This window comes from Pseudophryne corroboree, chromosome 12 (genome assembly GCF_028390025.1).
Source record: "Pseudophryne corroboree isolate aPseCor3 chromosome 12, aPseCor3.hap2, whole genome shotgun sequence".
Classification (NCBI taxonomy): domain Eukaryota; kingdom Metazoa; phylum Chordata; class Amphibia; order Anura; family Myobatrachidae; genus Pseudophryne; species Pseudophryne corroboree.
In genome coordinates this window covers 48,014,476-48,026,947 of record NC_086455.1, presented here as the reverse complement: position 1 = coordinate 48,026,947, position 12,472 = coordinate 48,014,476, and the positions used below count along the sequence as shown (strand labels likewise).

At 44.5% G+C, this 12,472-nt stretch overlaps 1 protein-coding gene across 2 annotated transcripts in view; it reads left to right on the top strand.

Annotated features, from left to right (window-relative positions):
* HEATR5A (HEAT repeat containing 5A) overlaps positions 1–11,854 on the top strand; it is a 231,919-nt gene extending 220,065 nt beyond the window's left edge. For both annotated transcript variants that reach the window (XM_063947464.1, XM_063947463.1), the window contains one exon: positions 7,683–11,854. In XM_063947464.1, the coding sequence (XP_063803534.1) occupies positions 7,683–7,984 (302 nt within the window). In that variant the 3' untranslated portion in view covers positions 7,985–11,854. The remainder of the gene's footprint in view (positions 1–7,682) is intronic.
* Positions 11,855–12,472: the final 618 nt, after the last annotated feature.

Here is a 12,472-nt window from a genome sequence, read left to right as displayed (position 1 = left end):
CCCAAGCGCAGCGTGAAAGGTCACGCTGCGCCGTCACACGCCGCCAGGAGAGAGCAGAGGATGTTTCCGACCTGCCCGCCCCCGGTATATGGTGAGTTATGCGTGCGGGCGGGGCGAGAGGGCAGCCACATAGTTAACAGCCAATCCCGGGATTGGCCATTTTTCAATCCCGATGCCTGGGATTGAAAAAATGGCCCAGGATTAGCTTCCCTAATAGCTACTAATCCACTTCTAGCTTATCATATTATAAAATGTAATTGATAACTGGTATCTAGAAACTGGTTGGTTGCATGAGCAACTTGTCCCCCGTTGAACGTTTCATACATCTCTTACACAATGTGACCATCACTTACAGATGTGTCCTCATACATCCAGACTCAATACGCCATGCAGTGTGAAATGCCTGGCGTGAGTGAGCCGACCGGTCCTGTGCATCTCTCTACTAATGTCAGTCTTTTTTTTTTTTTTCCCGAAAATGTGTCTTATTCACAACGTAATGTAACTAGTACGCTCGAGGAGACTGTGCTGATTCATTTGATATGACACGTTAATATTGTGCGTGACTGAGTCCCTGAATATTTATACGAAGATCTACACAAGCCGCTGCAGCTGTTTTCCAATACAAGTTCTGTTCCGTATACAGACAATGGGGGTAATTCCAAGTTGATCGCAGCAGAATTTTTTTAGCAGTTGGGCAAAACCATGTGCACTGCAGGGGGGGCAGATATAACATGTGCAGAGAGAGTAAGATTTGGGTGGGTTATTTTGTTTCTGTGCAGGGTAAATACTGGCTGCTTTATTTTTACACTGCAATTTAGATTGCAGATTGAACTCACCACACCCAAATCTAACTCTCTCTGCACATGTTATATCTGCCTCCCCTGCAGTGCACATGGTTTTGCCCAATTGCTAACAAAATTCCTGCTGCGATCAACTTGGAATTACCCCCAATATACTGTGCTGATGTATTGGATATGTGACGTGTATATTGTGTGTGTCAGTCTCTGAATCTGTATACGAAGTGCTACAATGTAGCAGCCACAGCTGTTTTCCAATGCAAGTTCTGTTCTGCTCCGTATGCAGACCCAGTCACACACAATATACAAGTGTCATATATCAAATTAATCAACAATCAGCACAGTATGTTGTGTGTGACTGAGTTTGTATATGGAGCAAAAATAGGATTTTAAATACCTACTGGTAAATCATTTTTTCGTATTCCATAAGGGATATTGGGGACACATTAGTACAAGGAGCCAGTGCACTTTACATTTTTTCAACTGGATGTGCTGGCTCCTCCCCACTATGCCCCCTCCCACAGGCAGTTATAGCTAAAACAGTGTCCGAAGGAGAAATTACATACTTGAGAGAAGGAACATAACAACAATGTGGTGAATTTTACACACCAGCACAACATAACATAACTGGGCCAACAACAGCTGGCAACATACACAGCAACAGGTGAACAGGTAACACATAACCGAGAACCTGCAGTGAGTCACCGCACAGAGGCGGGCGCCCAATGGGGGTCATTCCGAGTTGCTCGCTCGTTGCCGATTTTCGCTATGCTGCGATTTGTTGCTAAATGCGCATGCGCAAGGCACGCAGGGCGCATGCGCTTAGTTATTTAACTAAAAAGATTTGCTGTGGATCCTGCGGCGTTTTTCAGTCGCACTGCTGATCGGTGAATGATTGACAGGAAAGGGGCGTTTCTGGGTGGTAACTGAGCGTGTTCCGGGAGTGTGCTAAAAAACGCAGGCATCAGGGAAACGGGGAAATGGCTGGCCGAACGCAGGGTGTGTTTGTGACGTCAAACCAGGAACTAAACGGACTGAGCTGATCGCAATCTGTGAGTAGGTCTGGAGCTACTCAGAAACTGCAAAGAATTATTTAGTAGCAATTCTGCTAATCTTTCGTTCGCAATTCTGCTAAGCTAAGATACACTCCCAGAGGGCGGCGGCCTAGCGTGTGCTATGCTGCTAAAAGCAGCTAGCGAACAAACAACTCGGAATGAGGGCCCATATCCCTTATGGACTATGAGAAAAGGATTTACCGGTAGGTATTTAAAATCCTATTTTCTCTAGCATCCATAAGGGATACTGGGGACACATTAATACGATGGGGATGTCCCAAAGCTTCCAGAACGGGTGGGAACGTGCTGAGACATCTGCAGCACCGCCTGCCCAAACTGGGTATCCTCTTTGGCCAGGGTGTCAAACTTGTAGAACTTCACAAAGGTGTTCTTCCCCGACCAGGTTCTTCCCCGACCACAGTTGCAGGGCCGAGACTCCACGGGCAGCCGCCCAGAAAGACCCCACCGATCTTGTAGAGTGGGCCTTCAGAGACTGTGGAACAGGTAAGGCTGCCGACACATAGGCCTCATGGATAGTAAGCCGAAGCCAACAAGCATTGGACTGCTTCGAAGCAGGGCAACCCCTTCTCTGTGCACCATACAGCACGAACAAGGAATCCGGCTTTCTGATCCGAGCCATCCTTTTGACATAGATCTTCAAGGCTCGCACCGCATCCAATGCCTCCGGAGGGGCAGAAGTGCCAGAACTGGACGGGATCACAATAGGTTGATTCAAATGAAACGCGCAGACTACCTTCGGCAGGAACTGCTGTCTAGTCCTGAGCTCCACTCTGTTCTCGTATAAGACCAAGTAAGGACTCTTATACGATAAGGCCCCCAATTCCGAGACATGCCTAGACGAAGCCAGGGCCAGTAACATCACCGTCTTCCACATGAGGTACTTGTCTTCCACCGTCATCAGCAGTTCAAACCAGGAGGACTGCAGAAATCGTAACACCACATCCAAATCCCAAGGTGCCCTAGGTGGCACAAATGGAGGTTGTATGTGAAGCACCCCGTGCAAGAAGGTCTGAACTTCAGGCAGCATAGACAGCTTCTTCTGGAAGAAGATTGAAAGAGCTAAAATCTGGACCTTAATGGATCCCAGATGTAAGCCTTTATCCACTCCAGCCTGCAGGAAACAAAGAAATCTACCCAAGTGAAATTCAGCAGATGGAAATGTGCATTCCTCGCACCAGGAGACACATCTCCGCCAGATATGATGATAGAGTTTTGACGTCACAGGTTTCCTGGCTTGCACCATAGTGGCAATGACCTTTTTGGAAATGCCCAGAAGATCCGCGTACCATGCTCTCCAGGGCCAATCCGGGGCAAGCAGAATTGCTTGTACTCCTTGATGCCGGATCCTCTCAGCACCTTTGGGATCAACGGAATCGGAGGAAATATGTAGACCAGCTGGTAAGGCTAAGGCGACGTCAGTGCATCCACTGCGCACGCCTGAGGGTGTGTAGTTCGCGAGCAATAGCAGCGAAGGTTCTTATTTAGGCGAGATGCCATCATGTCTATCTGGGGGCAACCCCACCTGTCGATGATCTGTTGAAACACCTGAGGATGTAGGCCCCACTCCCATGGGTGGAGATTGTGGCGACTCAGGAAGTCTGCTTCCCAGTTGTCCACTCCCGGAATGAAGAGTGCGGACAGTGCTCTTGCATTTCTTTCCGCCCAGTGGAGTATTCTTCATACTTCTTGCATGCAGGCCCGGCTTTTTGTCCCTCCTTGTCGATTGTTGTACGCCACAGCCGTGGCGTTGTCGACTGTACCTGAATTGCCTGATCCCGAAGCAGAAGGGAGGCCTGAATCAGAGCATTGTAGATAGCACGAAGTTCCAGGATGTTGATCGGAAGTATGGCCTCTTGGGCAGACCACCTGCCCTGGAACTGCACACCTTGGGTGACAGCTCCCCATCCTCTCAGACTCGCATCCGCCGTGAGGAGGATCCAATCCTGAATCCCGAAGCGTCGACCTTCCCAGAGATTGGAAGACTGAAGCCACCACAGGAGTGAAATCCTGGCCAGGGGTGACAGTTGAATCATCCGGTGCATCTGAAGATGGGAACCGGACCACTTGTTCAGGATGTCCAATTGAAAGGGTCTGCCATGGAACCTTCCATACTGAATGGCCTTGTACGAGGCTACCATCTTTCCCAACAATCTTATGCAAATATGACTGGATACTCGAGTCGACGGAGAACCACGCAAACCATTTCCTGGAGAGTTCTCACTTTGTCCTCTGGGAGGAACACTTTGTGCGCTACAGTATCCAGTATTCCCAGAAACAGGAGCCGCTGAGATGGCTCCAGGTGGGACTTCTGTAGATTGAGAATCCACCCGTGGTGTGACAGAAGGTGGATAGTGCGATCTGTATGGAGCAGTAGAAGCTCCCTGGAACTCGCTTTTATCAGGAGATCGTCCAGGTAAGGGATCACGTAGACCCCTGGACTCTGAGCTGGAACATGATTTCCACCATCACCTTCATGAACACCCTTGGAGCTGTAGACAGGCCGAAGGGTAATGCCTGGAACTGGTAGTGATCGTTCAGCAGGACGAACCTCAGATAGGCTTGATGAGGAGGTCAAATTGGGATATGGAGGTAGGCGTCCTTGATATCCAGGGACACTAGGAATTCCTGTTGTTCCAGGCCTGCGATCACTGCTCTCAAGATTCCATCTTGAATTTGAAAACCTTTAGATAAGGCCTTACTCAAGGACTTCAGATTCAAAATTGGCCTCACAAACTCGTCTGGTTTTGGCACTACAAACAGACTGGAGTAGTAATCTTGTCTTTGCTGTTGCAGGGGTACTGGAACAATGACTTGGGACTGGACCAACTTCGTGATGGCCAGTAGTAGCATAACACGCATATTTTCCAAAGCTGGTAAGCTTGATTTGAAAAATCGTTGGGGAGGAGCACCATCGAACTCCAGCTTGTAACCCTGAGAAATAAGGACCCTTACCCAGGCGTCTTGGCAGGAACTTTCCCAGATGTGGCTGAAGTGACATAACCAAGCTCCTACCTCGAGATCCTCCCGGGGTGGACGGGCACCATCATGCTGAGGTTTTTGCGGAAGCTGAACTGGTGCTCTGTTCCTGAGAGCCGGCAACTGCTGGTTTCTTAGGTTTACCTCTGGTGCCTCTAGCTGCATTGGATGCACCTCTGGCCCTAGCGAAATCTGGTGGACCGAAAGGACTGAGTAGATGGTCCTAGGTAGGTACATCTAGCAGGCGGAGTCCCCGAGGAAAGAAACATGGATTTCCCAGCAGTAACTTTGGAGATCCATGCGTCCAATTCACCTCCGAAGAGCCATTCACCTGTAAAGGGAAGAGATTCCACATTGCATTTGGAGTCCTCATCTGCAATCCACTGACGCAACCATATGGATCTGCGTGCTGACACAGCCATAGCAGTGGTCCTAGCATTAATATTGCCAATCTCTTTAAGGGAGTCACATAGGACTCTTGCCGTGTCCTGAATGTGTTTTAGGAAAGTTACCGTAGTAATCAGGGTCCTATCACTCGAGAGACCCTCCTGAATTTGAGTAGCCCAGGAATGAATTGCATGTGTTATCCAGCAACCTGCAATTACCAGTCTTTGAGATATACCTGTAGCAATATAGATAGATTTCAGTGTGGTCTCAATTTTTCTATCCCCCGGGCCCTTTACTGTCAAGGAGCCCGGAGCCGGGAGTACCTCCTTCTTAGAGAGGCGAGAGACTGAGACGTCTACAGCCGGAGATTCTTCCCAGAACTTTCTACCCTCAGGGGCAAAGGGAAATGTATGCAAAAACCGTTTTGACACCTGATATTTCTTATCTGGATTTTTCGAGGCTAGCTTAAATAAATTTTATAATTATTTAGAATAAGGAAATGTGACAGTCAGTTTGTCTTGAGGGAGGAAAAACGACTGCTGATTTGCAGTGTCCTCTAGAGGGAGCTTTAGCACATCCCTTATAGCTAAAATGAGGGGTTCAATACCCTGTGTAGGAGTGGAATCCCCACCTATGGGATCCACATCATCCCCATCATCCTGTATATCATCATCAGTATCTGATAGAAGTGCAGGTAAAGCACGTTTATGTGGACCTACAGTAGAGAGGAACATCAACCCTGGCAACTAGATCTGCTACTGCTTTTGCAGTTCTTGTGTTTTGTGGGCATTTGCAGTGAGCTGAGATGACATATCAGACATCATAGTTTTGATTGCACCCAGCCAGGAAGGCTCGTGACCCTCCCCCCACATTCTCCTCAACGTTTTGTGAGGACTGACTACACTACTCACATGAAATGGAACCAGATGAGAGTGGGGAGAATCTGGTGTTACACATACTGCATAACTTGTTTTACCATGATGAAAAATAACACACAACAATACACATACAACACAGACAGTTTTTCAATGCAAGCCTGCCCTATTGCATGTGAGAGGAGACACAGAGGAAGAGAAGGCACCAGCACACCCAACACTAGAGAACCCCAGTGAGGCTGTCAGCGTTTTTATATCAGTGAAAACGGTTTGTTTACAACGATTTCCCCTTTAGGAATAAGTAATGTGTACAAATAGCGGCTCTCCCCCTAAACTACACCCGGTACCAGTGATCCAGCGTGTGTCAGAGTGCGGACGAGCCATATGAGGCTGCTGCTGCTTATGCAGAGGAAGGCGCCAAAATACAGTTGAGACCACTCAGATGTAGCTCCGCCTCCCTTAATGGCGCCGGAGCTACTGAATATATTTATACTGGCTATGTCTCCAAAACATGCTGTAACATCACATGAATGCTTAGTTCAGCCCACCGCTAACCAGTTTTACACAGGGGCTATTGCGGTTCCCCTCTCCCTCCAGGAGGGACCCATATGCCTCACCCGTGTGACAGCCGTACCATGAACCGGGGGACCATCCCTAGCGGGGCCCCCGGTTTGTACTCACCACCGACGTTCACCTTCAGGCATCTGTTTGTGCGGCGTGCTGAGGTTGAGACAGTCAAGGCGCAGTGCTCCACTGAACAAACAACCCCTCAGCGGGGAAGCTGCTCTGCACCTCGCAGGGCCGGTGACCATCCTCCCCCCTAACTCCCACGACACAGGTATTCTGTTGTCCAAACAGTATACCGAAATAAACAAAAGTTTAAAATAAAATGAAGAAAAACTCTGGAGCTAGCAGAGTGTGAATCCTCTCCTGAGAGCACTTTTTTTTAAACTGCCTGTAGGAAGAGGCATAGAGGGGAGGAGCCAGCACACCCAGTTGAAGAAATTTAAACTGCATTGGCTCCTTTGGACCCCGTCTATACCCATTGTACTAATGGGTCCCCAATATCCCTTATGGATGCTAGAGAAACAGAACTTGTATTGGAAAACAGCTGTGGATACTACATTGTAGCACTTTGTATACAGATTCAGAGACTCAGTCACGCACACTATACAAATGTCATATATCAAAGTAATCAGCACAGTCTCCTTGTTTTTCCGCGTTGCATTGCATTGCCAAAACAGACGCCTGAAACTAGAAGAGTCTCATTTGACCTGGCGTGCCAAAATGGGCTGTTTGGTGTGACTAAAGCAAAGACGTATGAGGACACCTGTGGTGGGGGTATAGCATCAATAGAGGACACACCATTTCCCCCAGTACATTAATTTTCTGTGCACATGAGTGAAAGAGACACTGCCAATGTTACCAGCTGCAGGCAGATGTGGAGATGTAGCTTTCATCCCTATAGCGCTGTTAAAAGCTTGTTTGTTTTTCTTTTTGTTTAATTGTAGTGGGTTACTGTCCTAGGTCTAGCAAATAAATACCTTGTGATTTTCTGTTACTCTCTGCAGGTCCTCCCATGGTGTCTGTGGTTTTCCAGCTTCTCATTTCCTTTCTACTGGATGAAAACACACTCTGTTCTGCGACCCCGTGTTCCAGGGCTCTTCACGACTTTGGCTTACAAGGCCTGACACGGTTTGGTGCTAGTCATCCTGCCCAGTTTCGACAACTAATGGGTTCTTCCACAACACTACGTTCTCGTCTTGAAGCTGCTCTTCGGGGTAATCAAGAGAGCCTCAAACCTAAACCTCGCAATGTCAGGGGAGGGGGGCAAGGCTCCCCAAGCATCCAGTTGAAAACTTACTTCCTGTGAGGTGTTGGCTACTTACTGCTAACTCCACTGCTCTCTTCCATGCAGCCTTATTGCCAGGTCCAGAGTTTCCATAACTCGTGATGTCAAAAGCGCCTGCAACAGAGAGAAGACATGCAGGACTCTTTGTCAATGAAATTATTGAATGTTCTCCATTGGATACTATGTTAGTGGTTCTCAGTAATCTTAACACAGATGCCTTAATGAATTGGTTGGCAAATGTATTAATATTTCTTACTCATTACCCCAGTCTTCTCAATCTTGTTGCTTTAAGCAGGAATGGAACCTTCCTAAGACTGCAGAGGCAGAGGTAAGACTGGGTGCCAGTGAATGTGGAAGGATTATAACCATTTAAGGGCTCTTTCTCTGTGTAAGCTCTACTTCTGCTTTGTAAGAGTAGAGCTGATGAAGATGAGGAATGTTAGAAAGCATTAAAAAACATTTTAGAATTGTACTAACTCTTTAACAGAGGATCAGGGATAAAATATAGGTTTGGAAAGAATCTCCTTTTACGCCTGTGAATTAATGCTGTGCCTCTCTTTTCCTTAAACACTATTGCAATTCTACAGCTGTATTATTTTAATTAGCACATGTGCAGCAAGAGAAACTGTTCGAGTGGGACGATGACCTGATGAAGAATGTTCTACAAAACTTCTGTTTTGCACTGCCGTACCGAATACTGTCTTGTTTTTGATACATTGTACTACTACTATTTTTTCTTTTCTTTAATGCACTACTTCCATGACAATAGAATTTAAAGGCTAACAATTTTAGGTGGCAAAATAACTTGTGACTCCTCCACATACTTGGTTGTTGCAACCCTAAAGATAACCTGAATTTGTAATGCCCCTACAAGTATGTCTACCAATACATCTATCACACTCCAAGAGATGAGACCTTTAGGCAACCTATCTCTTTGCCAGTGTAGAAAACCGGAACTGGCTCCTAGGCAAGTGATCCATTGCCGACTCTACACTTAGGGATGACTTTGCATCATGCTTTTGCTCATCACCTTACCACTTGGTACAATCCACATCAACCATTAGGATTTTGGTTTAGTGTTCTTATAATTCTGAGCAAATTAAATGCAGTGGGCTTTTTTGTTGTTGTTTTAAGAAATAATGTATTAAGATCTGGCAACATTTCATTTACTTAGGAAAATCTAGTCAGGCTCTATTAGTATAGGTTGAGTATCCCTTATCCAAAATGCTTGGGACCAGAAGTATTTTGAATATCGGATTTTTCCGTATTTTGGAATAATTGCATACCATAATGGGATAACATGGCGATGGGACCTAAGTCTAAGCACAGAATGCATTTATATTTCATATACACCTTTTACACACAGCCTGAAGGTAATTTTAGCCAATATTTTTAATAACTTTGAGCATTAAACAAAGTTTGTGTACATTCACACAATTCATTTATGTTTCATATACACCTTATACACACAGCCTGAAGGTCTTATAATACAACATTTCTAATAACTTTGTGTATTAAACAAAGTTTGTGTACATTAAGCCATTAGAAAACAAAGGTTTCACTATCTCACTCAAAAAATTCCGTATTTTGGAATATTCCGTATTTCGGAATATTTGGATATGGGATACTCAACCTGTATTATGTAATTAAAGGGATTTACTTATTGAGCAATCCCACTCCTCTTGTGTGAAACTGCTCTAGAACAGAGGTCACAAATATGGCTGCTGTTTACCATTTGTCCATTAAGGTCCAGTCCAGTAATGATATCACAATGGGCATCTTAGTATATTCTGCAATGTGATATTGTTTACTTGCTTTATCGGAAAGATTCAAGTAGGTGACAAAAGTTGTTTAGATATTAAAACTAGCACATATGTTTGACCTACTCGTTAAAAACAAATGTATATACTTAAGTGTAGGGAGCTCATCATCACAGTAGTTTATGCAGGAAGATGCATTATATTTTCATTTACATTGGTCCAGAGGTTCTCAGACGCGGTCCTCAAGTCACCCGAATATCCAGGTTTTATGTATATCCATGCTTGGCCACAGGTGACTAAATTAGTACCTCAGTCAATTTGATTTAACCATCTGTGCTGAGCCATGGATATACCTAAAACCTGGACTGTTGGGGTGAATTGAGGACCACATTTGAGAATCTCTGGATTAGTCATTAAACACACAAGCCTCATATGCATAGTGAAATAAGCTTGTTCAATAAATGTTTTTAACCTTTAAACTCATTAACAGTGTCATACTCAGGTTGACCACTGAGTACCGATGGCATCACTGCTCTGGGATTCCAGCTATAAATTTTTTACACAACCTTTATATCCATGTAAACATTACGTTTGCTGAATGAACATTGGAACCTTAGTGAGCTCCTGACTGAAGTCTGTGACCCCAGGACTACAGAACTTTTTGAATAGTAGAATATTTTATTGTCCATCTATATGTTACATTTTATTGGTGCACAGCACCCAAATTAATAGATGTCTTAAAATAGTAGTAGTAATAAAAAAGTTGCTTTTGTAATGTCCATGCATGAATGTGTAAAAGGGTCATAATTCATGTTGATGTTAAAAATGATAATTCCTGCAGCCTTGATTGAGAGCAAGCTATTTTCATCTATCATTATCCATTTGGCTTTCTGAATTTTCTGTTGGGTTACAGTGTGGAGGTCTAATGTTCACAGGAGAAAGGCTTCCAATTCATCACAAATCTAGTTTATACAAGAAAAGCTTCTGCCAGTGTGACTTAGTAGGTAAGATCTTTTTACGCAGGACCCTCTTGTTCTCCCCCTAGCTCCATCCATGTCACCAGTGCTCCTCTCCCTTTCCTTCAGGGATTCTGGCACTTTGTGCTTTCATGTGTGTTGGGAACAAGTTATTAAGTATAAATCCCCCCTTCAACCCCGCCCCCTTGCCCCAGTTATCTGTGCCACCCAGTTTGTGATGTCATTCACCCCTGTTGTTTGTCCCACCAAGTCTGTGATGTCATTGTGATGTTTTTACCTATGCTATGTATTTCTGCTATGGGTTACCTGTTGTGTATTGTACTTATGCTTGTATACTCAGTTATTTTGCAATCTTTTGATGTTTCTAGTTCCTTAGTTTCCAACTATGTTGTAACGGGATGTAGTCAGGTGACCGTTGGTCGGGATCTCCGGCGGTCAGCATACCGATGCCGTCAGTGGGCTCGGGGCTATTCCCACTCGTGGGTGTCCATGACACCCATAAAGTGGGAATAGAACCTGTGTCGAGTGCAGCGAGCCTGCAAGGGGCTTCGTTACGCTCGCCCCTCCCCTGCGGGCATTCTAGCGGCCGGGATCCCGGCGTCGGCATGCTGACCGCCGATCACCTGACCCTAACCCGTTGTAACCTACGGTAACACTAGCTGGTGAATATGAAGTGCAGCAACGATCTGCTTACATTTTGAAAACTAACAAATACATGAAATGCATACTTCCATCAAGATTGTTATACACAAGAATCTAATGATTTAACCTAGTGCTGTGCATTTATTTTCCTTAAAAATTTTCTTTAATAATGATCTGATTCATTAATTGCACTTTGTTTTCTTCTAAATCAGCAACACGAATTGTAATGTCTATCTGTGTTTATTACCTATTTTGACGTTAAGACATTTTTTGCGTTGCATGTGGTGTGAATTTTAATGCAGTATTATTAATCACTGTGAACAAAAAGCACTGTGTATGAGCATAAACAGTAAGATGTGGTTTGTCTGCGGTAAACTTGTGTACTGTAGTTTTCATTTGTGTATTTTTAATCTATTCTGCATCTTGCAGACAGCAGTTACCTTATACTGCTAAACAAGATTGAATCTCACTGTTTTCTAATGCTAAGAAAAATAAAATCGAATTTCTTCATAGATGGTCTTTTCTTCTGCCAAATGATCTATCAATTAAGGGCGCAAAGGAAAGAAATGGAAACTCTCTGCTTTTGGGGGCACTCTTATGCTGTATGATATATTTAAAAATTAACTTTTATCAGATCTGTTAAAAAAGGGGGGTGAGTATGTCAAAAGACAAAGACAGAAAAACACAGACATTACATAAAGATAAAAAAACATAATTGCTCATATGCAGATAGGTTTGAGCAATGAGATGGTTCTCAGAATAGCAAGCTACAGATGTGTCCACTTACATCTTTGCTTTTTTCTAAATTTGGCACAACATGCAAAACACGGCTAAGCTGTTTTTCATGAGTAGAGAGTGGATGGATTTTAAAATTTTTGTTTGCCATAATAGAATATGTATAAATTAACAAATTAAAGAAGCAAATTAAGAAAAATCACAAAGCATGGCTAAATCTCTGAGTTTATGGCAGGCAAAACCATGCCATACGTGGCGGGATATTGCAAAGATGTATGTGGTCACATCTGTATATATAGCTTGCCATTCTGAGAACCATCTCATTGCTCAAACCTATCGGCATATGAGCAATTATGTTTTTTATCTATATGTAATGTCTGTGTTTTTCTGTCTGT